The sequence below is a fragment of the Patiria miniata genome, unplaced genomic scaffold (assembly GCF_015706575.1).
Source record: "Patiria miniata isolate m_02_andy unplaced genomic scaffold, ASM1570657v1 HiC_scaffold_1, whole genome shotgun sequence".
NCBI classification, from domain to species: domain Eukaryota; kingdom Metazoa; phylum Echinodermata; class Asteroidea; order Valvatida; family Asterinidae; genus Patiria; species Patiria miniata.
In genome coordinates this window covers 27052505-27077975 of record NW_024037047.1, presented here as the reverse complement: position 1 = coordinate 27077975, position 25471 = coordinate 27052505, and the positions used below count along the sequence as shown (strand labels likewise).

At 41.6% G+C, this 25471-nt stretch overlaps 1 protein-coding gene across 2 annotated transcripts in view; it reads right to left on the bottom strand.

Moving 5' to 3' along the window:
* Positions 1-3762: 3762 nt before the first annotated feature.
* The window catches only part of LOC119727309 (ALX homeobox protein 1-like), a 32256-nt gene continuing 10547 nt past the window's right edge, over positions 3763-25471 (bottom strand). Inside the window, exons 1-5 of one of the 2 annotated variants that reach the window (XM_038199170.1) lie at positions 24409-24808; positions 19199-19459; positions 17327-17508; positions 5977-6111; positions 3763-5542 (exon numbers count right to left, since the gene is read on the bottom strand). In XM_038199170.1, coding sequence (XP_038055098.1) covers positions 5075-5542; positions 5977-6111; positions 17327-17508; positions 19199-19459; positions 24409-24595 — 1233 coding nt within the window. In that variant the 5' untranslated portion in view covers positions 24596-24808 and the 3' untranslated portion in view covers positions 3763-5074. Of the gene's footprint in view, positions 5543-5976; positions 6112-17326; positions 17509-19198; positions 19460-24408; positions 24809-25471 lie in introns of those variants that run through there. The other variant, XM_038199166.1, reaches the window with a different exon arrangement.

Here is a 25471-nt window from a genome sequence, read left to right as displayed (position 1 = left end):
AGGGACATCAAATAGTTTTCATACATTTAAGAGGAGAAGAAAGTTACAGAAAATGTGTTCCTTAAAAACATCATCTCATGACCCCTTTAACTTGGAGTGGAGTGAAGAAAATCTACTGAAGAAATCCCATGCCTTCGATAGCTCAGGGATGAAGAAAAAGCACGAGCTTTCTAGATCCTTGCTGTTTGTATTCAGTGCAGTTCGTATGGATCAAATACTTTTGCCGTAAGGTACAAAGCTGTCATGTCCAATCTTGAATCTTAAATCTCGATGAACAGTATCACGCTGCATCTAGATTGGGAAACACAAATGGGGGATGTCTCGGCGGTTAGTTGATTTGGATGAAAGGTTATCTTTTAACCATCATTTCAGGAAATGCTGTCTGTCATCTTCAGCTTCGATTGATTTTTGTTTTATTCCAACAAAGGAAAGGAAACGCAACTCCGCCATATCCCGAGGGGAGTAACGCTCGCAAGGAATCGATTAAACGACACACCGAATATCAATCTACTTGTATCGGTATAAACGATGGATTTATATACCGCTTGAGGGCATCGACGCTTGGGAGTCGATTCTTCAAAACAAAACATATATCACTGCGCGAATGTGACCCATTGATGTACAACTACAAAGTTGCATTCAAGAAAAGTTGACACGTCGCGCGGGGTGCGCGGTGTCAGGTTCCGGGGGAGAGTTTGGCTGGAGGGGGATTCAACGCGCTGCGAACTCCATTCACCTCACGGCATGAGGCGGGAACCCGACCCGGGTCCTCAAAAAGAGGAAAATCTTGGCTTAGGCCGCCGCGCCCCCTTAGGCGCAGTGTGCGGGAAACCTCGCAAGAATGTAACGGATAAAGTTTGAGATTGAAAATGCACTGGATTTTTTTCTCGTTTAGCCGCAGGAATTGAAATGTTGGCAAACGGAAATATTGGTTGTTACACAGGACATGGACAATTGCTTTCCCTTTTGAAAGGAAAAGAAATTGTGATATTTTGCAGGAAACCAAACTTGGCATTTTTTCAGAGAGAAACCCGATGCGATTTTCAGTTTTATTTTAAATCCTCAGACATGAAAATAAAAAGTTAGCCTACATGAGCTTTCAAGATAGACAAAATATGAAAACTGCCATCAAAAGCTGTGTACACCAATAAACGAATTAAGGCGGGTAATAAAAACTATACACTGGCCATATTTCCTCTTCGAACATTTTGTGATTGTGTTCATCGCACATCATGTTAAGCCAGTTTTTAGCCCTCTTGTGGGCGGGGGACACATCGATATTAAATGCATAATTGAAGAAACAATTAAGCTTGCATGTATACATGTAGTTAGACGTGTAGTGAGACGTGTTCTTGTATTAGCGTTCCCGTCTGACTTCCTCATACAGGAAAAACGGGAAGAGATTAATTTGAAGCTAACTATTAAAAAAAAAATCACCTGTTTGACTTGGAAAATGGTCGGACAGGTGGAGCCACATTGGCGCAGCTGTACTCTTTCGATTTCCACCTGCTCCGGTTCGAATCTCACTACATGTATATTCCAAACTTATACATTGATTGATTGTGTTTGTACTTTTACTCTTGTTTTAATTAGTTCATCACAGATGCAGTGGGTTTTCCCTTCCTTTTGGAGGTTTCGTCCCACCTCTATAAACAAAATTTCCCAAACATTTGAAGAAACATTGATTCCATTACTGGGTACGAATTTCGAGAAACCTAAATGTGCAAAGTTTTGTTCCAGCCGGGATAGCCTACATATTCTGGCACACGGGCGTCTTTTTAATGCATTTTGTTTAGAATTTGTCGCATTTTGTTTATTCATCTCATTGGTTTATGTGTCAATTTCTTTACCACTGACACGTTCGACAGACTAGATCTATCATTAGGGTGAGTGGTGGGGTTGGGTGGGGGTGTAAGCCTCCACTGGTTGTAGACTAGCAAGGCATGAGCAAGGTAACTATAGATTCTCGGCACGTATATTCCCACTGCTGCCCCCGGTTTGTCCGATACAGCTGCAAGATTTCAGCGGCCGGTGTTGAAATCAGAGGCCGTGTATTACAAGCCGACGCCTGATTAAACTCCGCGGTGCACCAACCTCGACAGCCCCGGAGCTAGAGATAGAATGACGAGCCGTGATCGTATGTTCTGTCACCGCTCGTGGTATAAAAAATAATAGATTCACTTGTAACAACTCCTCCTTTTACAAACCTTTATTTGCGCTGGTCTTAAATAATTGTATCTAGTGTATTTTTGGGGGGCCGATTGTTCTTCAGGAAACTAGACAATGATATGTATTGAATCCTACAGCCACCAATAACAATTTACGAAATACAATAATTATTTATTACATGTTTATGCGAGTGTACTCCAGAGGAGGTTTCTGCACAGTATAAGATGAGATGATGGATATTCTCGGTTGTCAACAATCTTGATTTTAATTTTCTGAAACATTTTCCTGGTTTACTAAAGAAAATAATATGTCTTCTTTTGTGGGGGGGGGGGGGGGGTTAGAATTTTTACAAAACTCTACATAAACGTGCCATCAGGTGATTTTCATTTAAAACAGATATTGTAAAGATCGCGGAAATTCCAACCGTCTTCTATAATATAGAAATTAACCCCCAAAATTATTAAATAATACGGCTTTCTTCGTTTTCTTATTTTCTTTTCACGTGGATTGTTAGAAAACCCTTATAGATGAGCATTTCGCATTTTACACAGATTTGCATTAATATTTTGCGATATACATGTAATTAATGCTGTTCACCAATGCGTGTTGTCGACATCGTAAACACTGTCAGTTGTTTATAGAGCATATGGATAGATGTCCTAGCTGAAAGATTAGAGAATGAGATGTAATACTTTTGTGCATGTCAGCGCCGTCAGGTGTGTTGTTTCACGGCAAGATCTGAGACAGTGTAGTTTAGTGTGCCGGCGGCAGAACGAGTTTTTTGTGTGTGTTGGGGTGGGGGGGGGGGTGAACGGGGTCGGGGTGGGGGGGGGGGGGGGGGTAGCGAGGGTTGTTTGAGTTTAGGGGGGAGAGTGGGGGCGGGGCTATCGGCGACAAAAATGTTTTCGATGTCTGATTTGAGAGCAGTGATACAAGAGTGTGATACGCTGTGGACACACTATAAAGACTTTAAACATTTTCTTGTTCCCACTTTTTACGCAAGATTAGTCTAAGACGTTTGGATTGTTTGCGCAGCATGAAAGCATGTACGTTAGTAGTACCATCAATAATAACTTTAAAAAAAAAGGCACATTTATATTAAACAGGTGATAAAAAGAGTGATAAAAGTGTGTATTTAAGTCATTCGACTTCAACCTGATAAGTCATTTTTATTTACTATTACAATTGTATACTTGATGGTACTTAACTACTAACAGGCTTTCGTCATGTACCGTTTTCCATGAAATTGGGCCCAGAGTCTGCAATCAGTTGGCACAATAAGCCCAACGCTGAACTATATCAATCAGTGGCTTAGCTTGGGTCCAACTTACATGGGCACTTAGAGGGTCTCATTTTCTGAAGTGTGGGGCACTCAAACTGTTTTAGCATAAAACAAACTTCACATTTGCCTTCCTCAAATTCTGAGCGGGGGAGGCACAAATGGAGGGGCACAGGCCTCGAGATGAAGGGGGGGGGGGGGGGACGTGTCCCTATGCCCCTCTTAGTTACGCCACTGAGTATACCAAAGCATTTACAACACTAAAAAGAATACAAAACATAACCAAGTAATGTGTTCGGTCTCAAAGCCAGCCATGGATTATAAACACAGAATTCTTTATTAAAACTCAGATGTCGCCACCAGATTGAAGAGAGTATTACTACAGATACTACAAACAATGAGAAATTTCGAATTTGAATGTTAACGTGTTTGCAAATAAATATGCAAAAAAAAAGTAAAAATGAATACAAAAGTATTTTGTTAAATGATATTGCATAAAATAATTACGAATATATATCATAAAATTGTGAAGACTAAACTAAGACAAAAAAAAAAACCAGTGTCCCTTTGCCAGTCCGACATGGCGAACGTGGGGCGCCCTCTATTGTTTGACAATCATTATTATCACACCAGGAGTTCCCCCGTTAGTTGTCTTGATTTTGTTTTCCATTTTGATTTGAAAGTAACTTTAGGCCTTTTTTCTTCGAATACATCATGCCAGACCGCTTTCAACTGCTAAACTTACACGGGAAAGAAGCAATTTCATCCACAGTATGCGTGTTTATGCAGTAAGAAAGAAAAAAAAAGATATGTAAGAAGAGGGCGCTATTTCAAGCTTACGGTAAGTGCATGCAGCTTTGAATGATTCGCATTTCACAAGGCACAGGGAGTAAAGAAAACGATGGCAGGCATTGGCAATGGTTTTCACCGAGTTAAACGTCATGCTCGGCTTTCAATATTTAATGTAATTGATATTTTGCATAATCACAATACACCCTGAGTTTCAACCATGATTTCTGCTTCAGTCCATCTGTACATGTACGGCCACCTTACAAACGAACAATGGCCACAAACAGCGATTTCTCGGTTCTAACAGTCAATCAAATCAGACATTCTTGGGATCCAATCACGTCACTCTTTGTCTACGATTCTGCGACCTGGTGTTGCGAGCGTATAGGGCGGTGGACTAGACGCTTACGCAGGCAGTGGCATAAACTCATAATAATTATTACCAATTCTTGGAAGCCATCTTCTAATCACTTTGGGTGAGCACAGCGACATTACATCTTACCGAAGCCAGTGTTTCACTTAGATATCCAATTTTTCGTCTAGGAACCACAATTTATTAAAACAACTTAATGTTTTTCCCGATGGCGCACATTAAAACTGTGTGGATGCTTTCACACAAATGGTTCAAAACTTGTGCTTGGCATGTGTTGTCCCGACGAAGGTATTGTACATGATGCAGCAACATCGCATAGTTATCACTGACGTACACTCCAAAATCTTCGTTAAGAGTGGGCTTACTTTCGGCCAAAGCCACTGTTTGCTTCACTACAATCAGTATACGGTGAGCCACTGATGGGCCGAAGCCCGTCGATGATTCAGGGTAGACGAGTTATTTGTCTAGGAGTAAGCACCAACCATAGACATGGCCACACTGTGTTCCTTGGCTTTCAACCTCAATGCCGCGATACTGCTGCTTCTCCGCTCCGTCTCAACCTCGCCCAGGCCCTGGGGCAGAGGTGCCACGCCCGTGGCCATCAGAGCGGCGCCGGCAGAGGGCGCTATCATGCCGTTCCCCGAAGACGTGGTGCTGGCAGGCGAGTGTTGCACGGGCGCTGAGGGCGGCATCTGCCCGTACTGGGGCAAGCTGGAGTTGGACATGCCCATGTAGCTGGGCAGCATGCCCTGCGGCGCCATACAGGAGGTCAGTCCGTTCATGAGCTGGTGGCCGCCGGAGGGCATCTGGTGCGCGTGCGGGGAGTAGCCGCCGCCATTTTGTAATGGCGCCGCCATCGTCGGGGGCGAGTGCTCGCTCGGAGTGAGCGAGGAGCCCAGATGATTGGGTGACCATGAGGACGAATTTGCAACCTTCAGACAAAGCACAAGCACAACTTCATTCTCTAATCCTTTACACAATGTAAATAACTGCACACAGAGTGAAAAGCAGTGTTTATAATTATATTCCTGGTTTTCCAGGAGAAATGTAATCCATTTGAATGACTCCTACATGCTTGATCATAATATCATGACCTCGCAATTTGCAATTAATGTTTCACTCAAATGTGCGGATCTATTTGGTATCGGTCATTAGTTTTACTTTCCCAGCCGAGAACCAGTCGAGATAAATCACTTCACGTGTCTATTTGGTTGGTAACCAAGCTGTTCCTTGAGATTCGCAGCCAATCATATACTCCACACAATCAGGTAAACTGGTAGACTACAGTGTTCCTTAGTGAAACAAATCCTCCTCTAAAGAGACTCATGCTGCATTGAATGGAACAAGTTCTTAATAATAGGCCTACCTGTTGCGAGTAGCTATCGTTCCGCGGCGCCATGGGCATTTCGTAGTTGGTCCCGGCAGCCATCGCCCGCATGTTGGTGAACTGACCGAACCGTTCCCGCTTCCGCCACTTGGCACGTCTGTTCTGGAACCAGACCTGAGAGATGGGAGACACAGTCTATATTATATTAAGAATATTCTGAATTTTCTGATGTTTAAAAAAATGAGTAAAATAAACAGTATTTTGGGGCACTTTCTCATGAGGGCGCCCTTAATATTACCGTACCATCCGAACCAGTTTCCTATAAAGCAGCGCCCAAGGAGAGCTAATCCCAGGTAGCGCATTGTGATGATTACTTTCTGTTGCTGTGTCCGAATCGGGTATTAGTGGCTGCGGCTTTGGTTATTTCATTCACACACCACGGACAAGAAAGTCGTAGCCGAATATAACAGTCGTTTCGGACACTGCTTTTTTTCGAAGCACGGGGAATTTAGCAAAGATCCCAAGGACAATCTACCAGTTGCTATAACGTAGGGATGGGTGATTTTTTTGTGACCGATGAGCACTTCACAATACAGAAAAGGCATTTGGATGCACAAATCCTGCTTTTTACACACCGTGCATCATATAAACAAAAAATAATGTGACATCCGTTTGCTGACATTTCCAAGCGGTGTTTAAATGTTTTGCATGAGGCGAACAAGGATTCAACAGTTGTCACTAAATATTGACTCGCTCGCTTGAAGTCGGATTTGTTTTAATAACATTGGTTGCAGTTTGCTTCCCCTGTGGATTTATTTAATGTATTCAGAGCCATCATCTTGTAAATGATTTTATGGTACATAAGTCTTACATTTACATTTTGACATACGCAAACATTTTGTCATCAAACCGCCGATGGCCAATAGGATATCGTGACGATATCCATTTTCAAAAGAGATGACATAGGGTCAAATGCCTGGTATCCTGTTGAGGCTGCACAGGAAGTATATAAAGAAATATCGTGAAACCAGCCATAGGCCTATAGGTAAGACCCCGATAATCGAACAATGAAATCCGTCGGGTGGTGGATTAAGAGAATAGAGGGCGCACTTCATTAGTAAAACAACAAAACACTGCTGGTGACCGTGACCTAGACGGGGTCATTGACCTGACGGTCGTTCATGATTTATGCCGACACCGCATCTGTGCAGTTGTTGCCAAATCCAAAAGCGGCAATGGAAATATTCCCATCCAGTCTTGGATTTGTTCCTTCCGAAAGAATAATAAAAGAGAGACAAACAAAGTGTCTAAACGAGTTTCCCTATTAATGTGCGGCCCGTGGAGAGTGATTTGTTTAAGTTCGCCCTTGGGAATCTTAACGGCTAATAACTGCTCCGCCCTTGGGAATTTCAAGAGCAAATAAGAAATTGTTATTGTGATACGAAAACACGATGCGTATTGCCTTCGGTCTTTTTCAACTTGCATACTTCTTAATAACGAAACAAGTAGCGAGTGTAGATGGCATTTGCAGATCCATTTTTTAATAAGTTCTCTTGACCAATACATTATTAAAGGCACATTACGGCCTGGAATGCACCCAATTGGGCTACATTTTAAACGAAATTATGTTAATAACAAATAAATTAATATAACTATCAATAATACATTATATAGTTATATTATAAGTAGAATATAAACGTCCACACAACCATCCTTTAAAAACTGCGTTTTTGTATTATTCTTGCGAGAACCATGCAAGAACGAATTTCGGGGGGTCACAATTTTGTCCCCGAAAAATCGAGATGTTCAGTGCTAGTTGTGAATCCAGCCTCACAGTGATTCGCACTCTGCGGACATGTAAGTAACAACATGTTGCATATTCTGTTATGCGTGTATTATGTACCACATGCACACACACAACTTGTGCGCTGCATTGAATAGACGCGACTTGAACTACGTATGGGTATGCCACAAAATGTCCGTCGCGTCCGATGTAAACAACCAGGTTTTTTCGTCTTTTCTCGGGAACGGTAAGACATAAGGTTTGCTTCCTTTCAACCAGACCTCTGAAAGAGTATAAGTAAACAATCCAAAACATGACATTTTCGGGAATTTCTGGCCGAAATGCCCCTTTAAGATTAGCCCGTGTTTTGATATTGATGACTTATCAAAGCTGTTTTGCAGTGTCGAATTGTCGAGACCACGACAAGTTCATCATAACTCTGGTCACGAGTAAATCACAAGTCCAGTCACAAATAGCAGGGGACAAACAGCAACAAAGGAATGCTTATATCGGGTAGCTTGTGACTTCATTTTATGACTTGTGGTGGACTTGTGATGGACTTGTGATGGACTTGTGACTCGACTACTACGCTTCTGTTGTACCACTTTTGGCTGGGTATGTACACAATTGACGTCATTCCCAACTTCCCAATCACAGTGCTGGAATCCTAAAAACCTCACCACGATTGGTCAGTGCAGTAGCTGCTGGCAGTTTAAAAAAAAAACAATTCTCCGTTCATGCTGGCGTTATTAGCATACCGAATTTAATGACGGCCTTGTAAACCACCGTTGCCCGAGGCTGACCCCAAGCTTCCCCCAAGTTTCGCCCGGGCTTCAGGACTCATTTCCAGGGCAGCAAATCAACGGGCACCCGCCAATAATTGCAACAGGCTCGGGATACAAGAGGGAAAAAAAGTCACAAAACCCAAAAGTCCCATTAGTAACTTGTCACTTGCAATCATGATCAACAACCTTCAGACGAAGTTGGGGGGTTACGGTCAGAGAGTCGGCGCGAGGAAGGAACTGCGGCTCTGGGAAAATTACAAATATGAGGTCAAAAATTAATTGAAAAATGGGCCAAAACCGGGGAGGGGTGATCTAGCCGCGGAAGGGATCTGGGAAGTTTGCGCCATGTAGAAGGAAATAATATGGGCGGTTGCTTGTTTTTTTGGTACAACTTGAACTTGTCAACCGTGTTCTGGGAGCTTACTTTCTCATCCACTTACTGAATCTTAAGAGGGTGAGACGGAAATTTGGAGATGAGTTCCAACATGGTTGAATAGTTAGTTTGTACGGCATGAGATAGATTGCGTGGTTGAGAAGAAAATATGTATTTATGCACTCTGGGCATTTGTTCATTTTGAAAGGTACATATAATTTGTTTGGGGAGATTTCTATCGTTTGAAGTAACACAATTGCAAAATAATTGTTCAGAAGGGTACAAGTACAGCAGTTCAAAACAACTATCGTGTTGAAGTTTCAGCTCAGTTGATACTAATATATTAGCAAACACTTTGAGAAAACAGAGAAAACGCACGCAGAATTGTTTGGGTCTCGTCAATGAATCCCGTTGCTAAATCACTTTCCATTTGTGTTTTCTTCGGAACTATACAATCTCAGGCGGATTCGTTTCACAGGGTATTTGGTACCAGTCCTATCTTCACTTTTACTTAAGCAAGGATTGTTTCGTTAAATCGGTAGTTTCGTTCACAGGTAATTTTAGTGTTCCTGTGTGCCTTTAACGTGTATTTTATTCTATATAATCCGATATTTAGCTCTTTCTTTGTCGTTTCCAATCGTACAAAGGGGAGCATTGAAGAACTCGGTTTTCTTGCTCAGCATAAACGTTTAGTTAAACGCATTAAAGGAATGCAATATTTGCGATCCTTGCGAAAAAGATATTACAGTGTAGTTACGATCTATCACTGAAAAATGCCTATCACTGAAAAATGCCAAAAAGCCCAGTTAAAACTAAAACATTTTTTTGTTATAATTTAAAGATATCAATTTTTTGGCTTGAACTTCAAGGAGAAGTAGGTCAAATTTGAAAGAGGAAAAAAACAAAAGGCCAGGGAAGATTTAAGGCACTTCAAAAGAGACAAGCGAGGAAAGGGGCGTGGCACTGTATCCCCTCTCCCTTCTGGAAACCCGTCAGGCTTCAGTTTTTCTATCAGAAACGCGATAATTTATTTCAAACAACAAGAGATGGATTTCTGGTTTCGGTCATTGCGAGAGACCGTTGCTGTGTTTTGTCATTTCCCCTCACCTTGGCTGGAGCCGAGTCGTAAATCTCCCATCCTGGCCTGTATCCGCGTTTACGAGCGATCATAAAAACCAGTTGGCGCCCATAAATTCGAATGGGAAAGTGTCCCATTGGGCTCCTAATGCGACAAGAGACTCGAAGAGCAGAGCGCGCAGGCATTGTGTGTTTTTACGGCTAAAAAGATGCATTGAAAATGAGCTAATCTTTTCGTTATTAGTGAAAACAGCGATTGCCAAGCCCATACGGAACGGGGGCATTATCACAGTTTTGGAAATGATTGACATAGCATTGGGATCAAAATGGCGAAACACTGTAGCGCCCTCTCGCGACATTGGTAGTTGTTGATCAAGCTACATGTATTATTTTGACTGGGATAGTTCTTTGTCTCTTTTATGAAATACGGAAGTTGTTGTTTGTTTTCAATCTCTCTGTTTCCCTGTTCCATCAAACCTTTAGTAAATGTGTAAAAAAAAAAACCATTAGAGGGGGTCGTGCATATTTATGAACTCATCTGATAAGAATTTAAACGTTTTGTTTCCGTTAATGGTCACCAGTTAAGTCATAGTTTGCTTACTAATCTAACTTACTGGTTGAATTTGGTAAAATAAATCCATAAGTGAAGTGATTCCATGGAAAACGAAGTCAAGTCATTTCTCCTCTAGTGTCAGTTATCAAACAAATTGACTGCAGCAAACATTCATCTTAAAAATACGTGTAATTTGCTCAAGAACTAGGCTACATAATTCTTTTTGTCGTGTCGTGGAAGCTATACAATCAACGTCTTATTCAAAACCTTGCTCCAAGTGACATCCAGTAGCCCTGATTCACGAGGAAGCCATTTTCGATCGTGTTCCCTGAATCTATTTTATAAACTGTAAACTGTTGAATGGGATGGTGCCAGACTATTTTATGATTGGAGGCCGTTCCAAGCCTCACTTTAAATTGTTCTGCTTTAAATGTGGCTTAATAAATTAGGGTTTAATTAATTCATAAGATGAATTTTGGGTCGGGGTGATGTAAATCAATATTAGGTTTTGCCCTTCACCGACGTGTAAACACTGTGAACATTGAACTTTTATTGCATTGCTTTCGTTTCTACTCGCAAGTTCCTAAACTGAAGAGTCTACCTCGCTTTCAATTCAATATGGCCGCTTCGTGAATAAAGTCTATGGCAGGGAATTAATTTCGTGAAAGTTCAACCGAATTCACAAACACTCACAAGCACGACTGCTCTTTCCCTAACCTAAGTCCTCAAACTCAAAGGCTCCCCGTTCCTTTTGCCAAGTGCCGTTCAATTGACTGAATTCCCACGAGGTATTAAACCCATTTATAAAAACGACATTTGGCAATTCGCAATGTCGTTGGGCCCTAAATCGTTCCCCAAATCCCCACGAGCTCAATCCGGTGCAGGAGCGCATAAAATAATAAAGAGTCTGGAATCCCTTTACCGGGTGTCAGTGGCGGCGGCGGCGGCCAGACATCAAGGGAGGGATAAATCAGACCAGCTTGCACGGGAAAGCGCGCCTACATTTTTTTTGGCGGGAATCCGAGGATCGGGGGTCGTCTGCTCCAGCAGTTTAATTATAATCCCGACCTTCGCTGCTGAGCCGTGGGGGATTTGGGTGACGTTTTAAAGGGACTATTATTTGGCACGAAGTTCCTTTTTAACAAGGTCATAGGCCTATGTGTGTCAATGTTTTAATATTAATCAATTAGGCCTACGTCTAATTCGTTTTACTTTTTAGGAATTTGATTTGCTGTTTGCCATGTTTGTCAATGTTTTAATATTAATCAATAAGGCCTACGTCCAATTCCGTTTACTTTTTAGGAATTTGATTTGTTGTTTTCCATTTTATTCACTGAATAAACAAACTTTCTATATTAAAAAAAAAAAACTTTTCTCAAAGTTGTTTGCATGAATTCGTGGAACACATCGGAGTGATGTTCAGTTGATTTTTTTAAACCCTAACCCCCTATAGCCCTTTTTGCTAGGAACCATCCTCAATCCTCCAAAATCCTCCAAAATCCTCCAAAATCGCCAGGAGGATTTTAGAGGATTTGGGTTAGGTTTAATTAAAGGGAAGGTAATATTGCCTACCCTAAAAAAAAAAACCAGAACAATAGTGGTCCTTTTGAATATTCAAACGTAAAACTACGTATTTCTATTTGCATAAAATGAATACATGAGATTCATTAATTAATAAGAGGAAAATAATACACTCGTGATGGGACACTGCGGCGTGAGCTTCAGATGACGCCTCAAGGTTCGGAATTGATATTTAGAACGGTATGAGCGTTCGTATTCTACAGGGTGAGTAAAAAAAACGAAACCCAACTGCCGGGACCATTGTTAAATTGAAGTTCTGCATGTAGCACTTTTAAAATCTAGGATATGAAAGCTCAATTCATGAGCTTTCTTTTAGTACAAGAATCATTCGAATCACTCATGTACTTTTCAAGTTACGGACTTTTAAACACAACCACCGTTTTAAAGTTCTGACCACGAATCATAAAAAGGTAAGTGTTCTTTCAGCAAAACGAAAACAAATCAAATAGGGATCTGTGTGAATTGTTTTCGGTTTGCTGAAAGAACGCACACCTATTGTGTGATCCGTGGACAGAACTTTAAAACGGTGGTTGTGTTTAAAATTCCGTAACTTGAAAAATACGTAAGTGATTTGAATGATTCTTGTACTAAAAGAAAGCTTATGAATTGGGCTGTCATATCCGAGATTTTGAAAGTGCTACATGCAGAACTTCAATAAAACAACTGTCCCGACATTTGGGTCTCGGGTTTTTTTTTTTACTCACCCTGTACTTTGTTTTTATTTTAAACGATCTTTCCAAACGTTTCGTGGTAAGCACGTTGTCGAGACCAAAAGGTTCAATGACTGTTGCAATTCTGTAACCAAAGGTGAGGTCTACTGATTTACCAAAAAAAATGAATGAAAATATATAAAGCACACGTGCAATTACAAACAGAAATAAAGATGAAAACAATGCGAAATATAACTATTTTTGTATCTCTTGAAACGAATGTTGACAGCTGATCAGATAATTGACAGGAACAGCGACGTAACAACGTTAGCGCCTGTCATTGTCAAGGCGTTGCCCAACGTTATCCAGTTGTCAATAAACAATACTTGAGCGACACGTTCGAGTGATTGGCAGTTCAGTTAGCAACACCACTTCCCGATAGCTACCTGATCCGTACATCCGGCCGGCCGGGAGAAATTCCTCGCCTGCCCCTCGGCGAATCCCGGTAAAAGTTTGTACAACCAAAACCACTATCGCCTAGATCAGTGCAAAATCAAATCTTCAATGGTGTTATGGGTCTGTACCACACGACATGCATCTCTATACGTTTCTATAGTAGTATAGACCTTTACAATGCGTTGTGAACTTGTGACTGGTGGGTGTCTGTTGTTTGTGTGTTATTCCCTCCGCAAAGAGGTTATGTTTTCATCGGATTTTGTTGGTTGGTTGGTTGGTTGGTTGGATGGTTTGTCTGTTATAACAAGTAACTAAAATTGCGTTATGGGCGGATTTCCATGAAAAGAATAAATAGGGGTGGTCCTTGGTACAAGTACAAATCGATTAGATTTTTTTGCAAGGATTCTTCACCATTTATGCGAGTATTTCTTTTAGTTGTATTGACAATATGGCGGGGAATTGTTTAGTCTTGGCGGAGGTTTGTCCTATCAGAGTGCTTTCAAATTTGAATTCGTATACTTTTAACATTTTAGCTATTGTTCAGGTTTTGTAATGCGCATTTGAACATTTTATGGTATATGCACAGAATAAATGCAATATTTATTATTATTTATTATAATGTTTAGCAATCATTGAACAAAAGGTTCACTCGTGCCATTTTCCTGGTGACGCAAACCATTGCCCTCTAACTCCGCCTTAACGCATGATGTCTATTGTAAAAGTACAATGGCTCTCAAAAATGAAAGGAAACCAAACGACTGGATTTATGTTTATATACCATGGAGCCTCTTTAAAATAAATAGCTCCATGATACCTAGTCCTTCAAGCCGAAATTTAGAAAGCACCGCACTGATGTACCATTATAATGTATGATTTCAAAGCGTGTATGTCCCTTAAGAAAACAGTTAAAACAGTGCAATCCCAATCTTTCCTTTATTAATGGTGGATACTTGTGATTTTTTCCCCATTGATTAAGTTCGCTTCGGGGCTAGAACAACGGTCCCACAGCTCCCCCAAGCCGGACGTCCCACCGCGTCCGTTGTTTTCGTTCCGCCGGGAATTAATGAACAAATCCCGGCCGGGATTGTGGCTGTGCACTGGTGCGTGGGTAAAGCTTTCCGGAAAGAAAAGTGTTACTGCGGTTTTGAATTTTTTTTTCTCTCCCTGTCCTGTCCCTTGAGGTTTGACAATTGACTTCTCACACATTTTCTTAAGGTGTTTGGAGGAGGGAAAAGAAAGTGTTCCTGGGAAATTATATCCGGAGGCGAGGTCAAACGACTTATGTTCTGGGCCCGCGTTTTGAGTGTAACCACTTCGCGGGTTTATTTTTACGAGTCCATGAAACCATGCAACAGAGTTATTGCAACATGCGTCCAAGTACCTATCGATAAAGAGTAAGCCCCCCCCCCCAAAAAAAAAAAGTAGAGTGCATTTTTAGCTTTAAAACAACAAGTTATTCTACAAATTACTATTAACGAAGGATGTGACGTTTATATGTTTAAGCGTTAAAAATTCTAATCGGCATAAAAATGTTCGAAAAAACCTTTGAACAAAACCCGGATTGTTAAAAAGTGACATTCGTTTACTCTATCTGCCTTTGAAGTAATACATTGCATTTCATTCACGCACACAAAATGATGCCTTTAAACTCATTTCATTTCCAAAGCAAAAGGACAGTCCGTTGTGAACGATCTCTTTTTGTACTTGTAGTTAGGGGTCGATGACGCCTTTTGTTTGTTGTGCAGCTACATGTTTATTCATGTTTAATATTCTAACATGCTCGAGTGCAAACATGGGCAGGCGGCAGCTTTAGTTATAAGTGGCCGAAACCTTTAAACGTTTAAATGGTTTTCTGAACGTTTACAACATTAAACGCAAAGTCCGATATACTTACCTTGCAATGACTCTTCAAAAATGGAATATCGAGGTAAGGCATATATCCCACGTGGTTTAAAGAGTTTAATTTAAAAAAAAAACTGTCTTGGGCGGGCCGTCACCGCGTTATGGCGAACTTTGTTTTACTGTAAGGGAAATTAGGACCGAGTTATAGGGATTTTCTGCTGTCCCCATATAGCGTCTTCGGTCTCCATAGTACCATGGGACAACATGTGTGTAGCCCCCATTAGATACGGATCAAGAATGTGTCTGAGTTTGTGTGTACTGCACTAATATTTTAACCTGATTTTCAATACAACATATCATGTGAGACTTCTTAACTGCTCTGGATCTAAAGAAGAAAGTATAAACGGAGTCTTGCAAAAAAAAACGACAAAACGGTCAAATATTCGTTCACGGTTTTTGTTTATGAGGAAATCCAAAACGGTAAAACAAAATAACGGTATGTCCCGGGATTGCTCACATATAGTTAATTCAATTTTTGTAAGTGACATTAATTTCCGCTTTAACGTTTACACATGGGTGAATAAAATGTACACATGGGTGATATTTTGCCCTACTTCGATACAAATGTAGGTCTTGCAAGGAAGGAATTCTTCAAATTTACCACATATTTTTCACGCTTAACCTTTTGACACACACGTTTGATTACATCCCCAACCCCAGACACACAACACAGTAAACGGTAATCTAGTACTTAGTAGGTTTACAGAAAATGCGAATTATGCAGTACGCATCACGATATCGAATCGTCCGGGAAAAAAATTAGAAACAAACATCTGCTTCTGAAGTCACTCTTTTTTTTGTTGCTCTTTTCGTAGCACAGAAAAACATTGAAGCGGAAAATTGGGGCTATGAGGAGCCCCCAAGGGGCGGCCCCGGGGTCGGAGAACAGGGGGGAGGGAGGGCCGTGGGGGAGGGACCGACACCAGATTGTCTGAAAGGGGGTCAAGGAGTTAAACGGTTGTCATTAATAAACGGGAAAATTGGGCCACAGTATAAACTGAAGGCTGTGGGTAATCACGTATGATATACATGTACATGTACTTGTACTTGGTGCGCTAAGTTCGCTCAAGACGACGAGAACCATAGAATAGGCTGTTCGCTTTGCCTGCCATTTGGTCTGATTAGCAACAAAGAGGGCGTGGATTTGACAGTACATTGTACTTTTAGTTCAGAACAGTGTATAGAAAACTAGGATTTCTGGTAAAACTAAAAAAAGACTGGTTTTTATCCAGACTTAGAACCATGAAATTGTTTATTTCAGAGTCACAATAGTCTATGGAATATCCCCTTGCACAGCAAGGGTCTATGATGCGAGCAGATTCGGCAATTAATTATGCAAAACAAGACTGCGTCTTGACCTCAAGATTCTGACCATTCAGCGGGCGCCTTCTATCGGGTGTTCCGTAACCCGTAATACAACTTGCATACAAAATATTGATCAAATGACAGCTTTGTCCACATTTCTGATCAAAATGACGTCGTAATTTCCAAAGTCGGCTCCGATTGGCTGGTGCGCGGGGTCACATAAAGTTTGCATTGCTCACATTATATGGTTACGGAGAGGGCTCCGTTGGATAACTGTGTTACTCAGACTTCCAAGTTAGTCACGCACGGGCCTCGCTGTATTTATTATTATGTTAAAATGTTTTTGAAACTTCGGCTTTGTCACCGGTTCGGTCTCATCTTTGGCTGGGCTAAAATCATTAAGAAGCTGTTCCATTTCCTTACCAAAATATTAAATGATCTTTACTTCGCCCTTTATTAAGGAAAGCATTTTGGTCCTCGTGGAGCAGAAAATGGACCTATGGGCCTTATTCACGAGTCGGCCATATCGAATTGAAAGTGAGGTAAAATCTTAATTTTGGAACTTGCGAAGAGAAATGAAAGCAACTTAATTCCTAATTAATTCCAGTTTCTTTCAATGAATAAGTTTAAATTTGTTAATAAAAATTCCTAATGTTTAAAGCCAGAAAAAAAAAAAAAGACAGTAAAATAAGGCTGCATAGTGTCTGCATAAACAGTCTGGCGCCATCCCATTGAACAGTAAACACTTAATGAAATACGTTCAGGGAACTCGACAAAAATTGCCAACTCGTTAATAAGGCCCATACTAGGGAGCGGGATTCTTGTCAAGTCAGAAAGTTCTGCAGCCAAATCCAGAAACAAAACCGTGGTTTCGAAAACAGCCTTGCACAGATGGCTGCGTGGGGAAAAGAAACAGTCAGTTACCTGGACTCTTGCCTCGGTCAAGTCGCACCTGAGGGCCAGCTGTTCCCGGCAGTAGACGTCAGGGTAGTGGGTCTTCTGGAAGACTTTCTCCATTTCTTCCAGTTGGAAGCTGGTGAAGGTGGTTCGGTTCCTTCGCTTCTTTCTCTTGGATATACCATCCTCTTCTGTCTCACCATTCGATCCTGGAAAAAAAGTCCATCAAATTTAAATGCATCTTTGTGTGATTTTTTTCAGTCTCTATTGTCATATCTCAGGATTATATAAGGATCTTTTTGGTTTGGTATTTCCATAATCATATGTAAAACTGCAATGTCTCCCTAAGGGGAGTTGGTTTGGCGTAGCGGTACTTTCCTCGCCTTCCACCGCTGTGACCCGGGTTCGAATCCCGCCTGGGTCAACATGTGGATTGGGTTTTCAGTCTATATACCTGATTCCGTGGGTTTTCCCCAGACTATTATTCGGGGGTTTTCCTCCCAACTCTTAAACTGTTATCTCTTCTCACTATCTTCTCTCTACAGGTTTCTTCAGGCTTGCAAGCTACAGTGCCCAGGGCGCTCTTCGAGATTCCTTGTGTCATTACCAGAGATAAAATATTAATAATAATAATAAGAGGAAGAGGAAGAATAGGTCTACTATTTCAGCTTCTTAAAGGTAGTGTACATTTGCAAACCTTAAACAATGAAATTACCAAATTATCATGAAATGCCTTGACTGTAAGTAAATAATTGTCTTAAAGGGAATATACAACATTTGCAAACATCAAAAAAACGAAATGATCAAATAATCACGAAATACCTTACTGAATTGTTAGGAATTGACAGTCTAAAGCATCCTGTAAAATTGTGGCTCCTGGTGTGCTGATATTTTTAAGAAAAACTGTATTTTTCCAACGCTGGTCGGCCGACCAGCGTTGGGAAAAACTGGCTTTTTTCCAAATGTGCTCCTAACTTTTCACTTAATTATTCCGCACTTTCTTTGCAATTGATTACACAACTGTGAAGGGGGTACAAACCTGCTAGAGTGATTCTTTGACCATACAATTCCCCAAAGCCTTTACATTTTTCCGTTTAATCTTAAGTGGGGTAAGGGAACCAGACTACAAGAACATGATTAGTTTATTGGTTTTTGCCTGCATATACAAGCCCAAAACTTGAAAAAAAAAATCAGTTTCACAATATTTGCTATAACATACTAATCCTCCAAATCCATTTATTTCAGAAAATTGCAGCAAAAGCAAATGCAACTAGACTATAGTGGCTTGTGCCCATTCACGGCTATGTTACCGATGGCAAACAAAACGTGGACTAACTAAATTCGGTCAAATGGAGGTAGTATTTAAAAAAAAAAAGCTTTTTTTCAACGATGGTTGGCCGAACCATCATCGAACCGTCGTTGGAAAATAATACAAAGTTGAAATTTTCTTGACAGCCATACCAGGCGCAATTTTACAACAATCCTGACCGGACAATTCTCTGACGTCTATAAATTATTGTCCTGTTTTTTCCTGAAGCGTAGGGTCAGGGAACCACATTACAAGCACAACATTTTTCTTCATTTTTTTCCAGCATAAACCGGTCAGTGTAGGCCCTAACAAAATTTGCTATAAAATGCTAACCCCTATCCATTTCTGAAAATTACAGCAAAAGCCAATGATTATTACCTATAAGTACATGTATATACCATGCTGGAAGAATACTTCTTTCGAAAAAAAACCCACATTTTTTTCCTTCTGATTGAGTACCTGGAACTTTTCCCCCGAAGTAATTATGATTACGGAAACCGTGACTCGGGTTTTTTTTTTTGTCAATAGTGATAAATCCTTGCGCTTCAATGGTTCAAACTTCACTACACATGATGAACCACCATACGTACCTAACTTATTGGACGAGCCTGAGTCGGAGTCGTTGCCATGGTTATCCTTCCCGCCATGCCCTTTCTCTGACTTTCTGAATGCTTCCTTGTCTGTTGCCGCAACAGCGGGCGGCATTTTCTCCGACTTGATGAGTTTCAGCGGGGCAGCCGTGGTGAGCAGACCGGTGCTGCGCTGCGCAGGGACCGGCGGGCTTGTCCGCTCGATGTCGGCCCGACAGTCCGGTCGCCGCTCGTAGTCGGCACTGCTGGGCGAAACAGCTCCTAGAAACGAGTCAAAATGTTGAAAATAACATCAATTTGGTCTTAACATGAAAGAGTAGGAGGAAAAGCAAACCCGGACTCAGTGGAGGTTCACATTCCGCGACCGTCATACTTACTGAGTACAGTAGTGGTGCATTTTTAAGACGTTCCATTAGTTTCCGATGATCGATTACAAGGGGACCCCTGTACTGAAATTTCAGGAGAGTTATACAAAAAATGGGCAATACATAAAAAAAAGTGACGGCTCTGATGGTTTCATAATATTTAGAACTCGACCATGGGTGGATTCGAACCCAGAAAGATCTTCTGCAGCAGGGAACGATAACAAGCAGTCCACCGCAAGTCCATCACCAGTCTATCACCATCACAAACCCATCACAAGTCGATCACAAGCCCATCACAGGGCCATCACAAGTCAACCGCGAGTCCATCTCAAGTCCACTACAAGTCCATCACAAGTCCATCTCAAGTCCGTCACAAGTCCATCACAAGTCCATCACAATTCAATCCCAAGTCAAGTTCAGGGGATTGACAACGAAAAGAAAGAATGGCTTCGATGTCGCAGTTCATTTGAAAACAACCTGACTTGCAAGTCTTGCACGACTGGATGACTTGTGATTGGCTTGTGATTGGCTTGTGATTGGCTTGTGATTGACTTGGGATTGACTTGGGATTGACTTCTGATTGACTTGTGATTGACTTGTGATTGACTTGTGATTGACTTGTGATTGGCTTGTGATTGACTTGTGATTGACTTGTGATTGACTTGGGATTGACTTGGGATTGACTTGGGATTGACTTGGGATTGACTTGTGACTGACTTGTGATGACTTGAGATGACTTTAGGCACCTCTTATCTTTACCTACGACTCAAGGATTAGGGCTGGCAACATGTACTGTGCCTTACGGCATCCAACAAAATCAAATTGAAAGTTCTGAGACAGCTCAAGAACACTGTATATTAAAACAGACGTTATGTGATATCGTAAGACCAGTCACTGATGTCGCAACTAAAGACTTCGGATCACGTGTTGAATTTCATCCCTGGTAGCGGTACAACATCGCAGACAGTATACATGTTCACACTGCATAACGCTCACTTCAGCAAAGTTTCCACCAACGGTCCATCGTTACAAGCCACAAGTCTGCATAAACGTTTTAAGACAAATGTGAACTTGCTATAACCTATCGTACCACGCCATGCGTGGCGGTAGTGTAATATTCATCTCTCCAGTTCAAACGCGGTAATACTAATACTTCCACGTCTCAAAATGCCCGTGCTATGGACGAATGTCAGTAATAACACCCCTGAAAATGTCCATATCGCTTACAGATAAAACAAAGACCAGAGCAATCACAAAGATAAGTCACGAATGGGACATGGCATATTAAACATATGGCTGGAAATGTGAGATCGATGAAGGGTTGAAGATCATGCAATGTACGCTAATTCAATGGACAAGTCTACATATGTTATGGTCGTGTGATTAGTGAAGATGATTGTTTACTCTGCAATAAAACTGGACAGAGACGCCCTTCGGCTTTATACATTAATGCTTCCACAACCTATCGTTTATGGTATGCCGACTGCCGAAGTGAGATTATACAACATGTACTACTGTGAGTCATGTACGTGACACGGTCATGCGCTGTTATAACAATAAGTCATTTAGAGTTTTTCTTTGTTGTTATAAAATCCCACAGTGACGCATCATTTCCATCTCTTTCAATGTAAAAGCTGGCTTCTTTATTTCGTGTTTGTAGTCACCGCATACAGTGGCCCTTCAAAAGCAATCACTAGCTTTATTGAACTTCGATGTGTGCACCACAATGCACCAATTTAGGGTATAAAAAGAAATACTTTCTCTTAGCGGGAACTCATCAAAAGAAACCAAAAGGCGCGCTGTAATGTCAAGAAAACAGCTATTACGATAAGAATGCAATACAATAATCGAACGTAAAAATCCTTAGCCCCGAGGGATCAGACGCTACCGTGTCCATGCCGTTTATACCATGCGGGCCATCGGCGCTGCCGGCCCCGGCAGAAGGATCACAACACGCACCGCGAGCTGCTAACGCACTACGTGTCCTTGGGCAACTCAGCACGACCCATCATGGCCCAGGAGAAAGGGGGAAAAAGGACATCAGCGATTAGATAAATCTCGTCTTTAGGCAAACTTGCCGCGGCGGGTGAGAAGCCAGGCTGGCTCCGGCCTGTCTGGGCGGGCCCTGACAGGTGGGAACGATGGGGTATTGTCGCTGAAACAATTACGACCACCGCTCAAGGGAAGAAAATACAAGGGAAGAAAATGCAAGAAAGTGCGAGATAAGACAATAAAAAAGAGCTTTAATTCATTAAAGGGAAAGTCTGACTATAAAATATGGCCTAAGATTGAAGAGATATTCCCAGATATCATCGTCAGTGGCTCAACTTTATCAATACTTCCATTCTTTCTCCACAAAACAAGATAGTCTTGTTCATTAATTATGGTATCGGCAGAGATGGTTTTGCTTCATCAATTTATCGAAATATTCTTCCGAAACTTGTCAATTCTTTTCCTTCTTGTCTTAAAAAAAAATCACTAGTTTTTTTCAAGGAGGCGCTTAAAAATCTTAAAGAGTTTTATTTAATTAAATATAATGATCTCATCTGTACTAACTTGTACTGTTATACGCGTTCAGCACTTAATCACCAGAGCAAGGAACGGGTTTGAAGGCATGACCTGTTTTTTGTTTACATTACTTTCTTACAGCCCGAGAAATTATGAGTAAATTCAATTAGGGTCGACTGTCGCTTGCCACGTGCACGTCATCAACTCTAATTCTCGTTGATATGATTTTGGCAGGCATTGATATGATGTACATGGGGCACATCGTTTGGTATGGTGTGTACCAATTTGTGGCTACATCACTGCTGAAAAGATGACGTGCTGAATCTGGTACCCCCGTTCGAATCCCGTTGGGGGACTTAAAAGTGTGTGTGATGAGCATGTGTATACTAGTCTGGGCTTACTGAGTGTTATTTTTGTCCGTTCGCAACTGCGAAGGGATCATCCGATATGGGTGTGGTGTCTTTACCGATCTTCGGATGGTGAAAGAAAAATAAACATGTTTACGACTCCTCGTAGTGGATGGGATTCTTTAGGTCTATGAAATCGGGTGAACTTTTGTTTTTAAAATAAATGGCTCCATTGGGAGAAAAGAAAATACCTCCTGAATTTCTCACGCTCGAAATATCCCTCCCCTACCCCGTCTCGAACGCTAACCCCGTTCGGCTTGGCGGTGTTTGTTATTATTACCCATCAAATGCAGCCAGGTACGCCGCGGATTTAGGACTCTAGTGTTACCTCGATTGGTTGCCAGTGCGCGTAATAACACAGGCCCAGGTTTTGGAGGAATGGAGCGAGTCTGTTGCACGCAGCGCGCAGCGCCGCACGCGGTCGTGGGCGAATATCGCCCAGCGCACGGCAGGCCCACCGCTGCCACCAGCCGCTCGCGATGCGGTACCCCGTGGATTCCGATAATTGAATACTCGATCGGGGTGGGCCCAGATCTGACATCGGCAGGCCTCCATCCACGAGGTATTTGCTTGTACAGAAAGCCGTGTTTTTAAAATTCGTGGTTGGTTGGACATGACTCTATGGTGTACTTCTGAGCTCATTATGCCATAACAGGCAAGATGTCAACCAAAAGACATATGGCATGGATTATGCGACTAGCATTATGTGCAAAGTTAAGGTTGTGTATTCCTATACCTGCTGCGAGCTAAATCATAAAACATGGCTCCGTTTATGATTTTTGAATAGAAGAGGTGTCATGCTGCATTCCAAAGCCGGCTGGATTTATTTGGACAGAATACATGGATTGCATAAACGGTTTATAAATTTAATACTTTAAGTGGATTGAGTAAAGTGGGCCGTAAAATAGATCGGTCTGGAAAACAGTACCCGTACATGTCGAAATGTGAACCACTGGATATATGACTCCAAACTGACAACCGTGAAGCAATGAATGATTTCATTAAATTTCCCTCAATTCGTGGTACAATCCTTCAATGCGAAAAAACCCTCTTCACTCGGAAGCTTTCACCAAATAGACTTTCACATGGAGAGGGCAAATGGATGGTGGTTGTCTCGCGATTATCGGTATTACGCAAACCTTAACCGCACACCATAACAAAGCACAATAAGACACAATTTTTTCCCTCTATATGTGTACATAAGATCACGCATTTTCCATCATATCCGTAATGACAGTCAGTTTTATTGATATTTAGATGTTTTGTTTTATTGAGATGTTATTTACTTATTTTATAACAAACATCCGTAATAGTATTGTAAATATAGTGAACAACGAAGAAGGAATGTCAACAACCTAACCACTCGAACTCAAATCTCCGCTAGAACTCAAGTCAGGAACTGACATGACTGAAGGAGTCAAACAAGACAAACGAAGGGTAGAGTTAAAAAAGTCTCACGTCGCGGCCATTTTCCAAGCCCCTGCTTCGTCTCCGCCTCTTGCTTCAGGCATGCAGTCTTGCAATGGAGAGCTGAAGCAGGAAACAGAGCCGAAACCGGGGTTTGGAAAACGGCTTTCATAAACTGCCCTTCATTGCAAAACATGATTGCGAAACATTCTTGGCCTTGGTATTGAAAATAAGAAAGTACTATAAGAAAGGTTGGAGAAAGAAAACAACGAAGTAGGGTTGAGTTCAAAATAAAGAAAAGACTTCGGTCTTCAGACTAAACGTGTTAACTGGTATGACTGGAGAAAAGGGAACGAACATGACGAAGGGATTGCGGTTTGAAACGGGAGATATTGACCATTGACAGATGAATGTGGATGCATGTACCACCGGTCACAAGGGATATAGGTGAGACAAGGTATACTTACTAGGTATACAAAATTAAAAGAAATGTGCTGAAATCATATAATCAGAGCAATCTTACGTGAACTGGCCAAAGGATAGCACGAGTAGTCCCCGCGATGCAGCCCAAGATACTGGCTAGAATCCATGCAGTACAGTCGCAGGTGTCTGGATTTGGAAGACGAAGAGGACGAGAAACACGGCCGTTCCTCGCCGTGACAACAACGTGGCTCAACTTCAACATCAATCCACCGACCAAGGGTATCCATGATGTATATGGAGAGTTGACAATTAGTCAAAATTAAAAAGTAAAACACGCTACAGATATGTATAATTGGTGTCAGAAATTATGACGAGAGACTATATTATGAGAACATCTGGAGTATAATTGAAGCAAGCGAGCAGCACGATGCATGCAAGGCAAGACTAGATGCGCTGGAAGCAGTGGAACAACTAACACATTGTTTATCAAGGTCGAGATGGTCGCGATAACATCGACCGGAAACCATCCCCTCCTGATGACCACGTGTGCTCGTTAATTTACGCAGAGAAGGTGTCACTTTCCGGGACTCCCTAATTGGCTGATGCAACCACATGACCAGTCAGCGTGGATTTTAATTGGCTACAAACGAGATCATTGCGTCGTCTTGTTGTTTCTAATACTCCAATGTGGTGTGAGGCATGCAGTTTGTCATTTTTAGCGAAAAGACAGGTCCAATTTACGCCCCAGCCTGGCATCGGGGTGTTAATTAGAACCGACTTGTGGTCGGGAGCCAGACTACCAATTATAACCGAGGTGGATACTGCCGTGTGAGCTTCGGTATGTCACATGGTGCAGGCTAGGCTAGGCAAACATTAGAAGGATGGGCTAAAGCAACATGTGTCAAGCACATTTTCCAATTAAAGAGATCTCGGCTGATTATTATCTCACACCTGGTATCATCACTGAAGATATTAGCTCATGCCACATCTACAATGTTTCCCCGCTAAGACCATACAGAATGAAAGATAAACAGCATTGTTTTCATTAAGGCGCGGATGCTGTTTCCCTTTACATTAAATTGCAAACACAAATTTAGGGGAAGTGCAACGTCTGTAATTTTCAGCTTCGACTGTCATGTGATCAAATACTGGTGTCATATGAA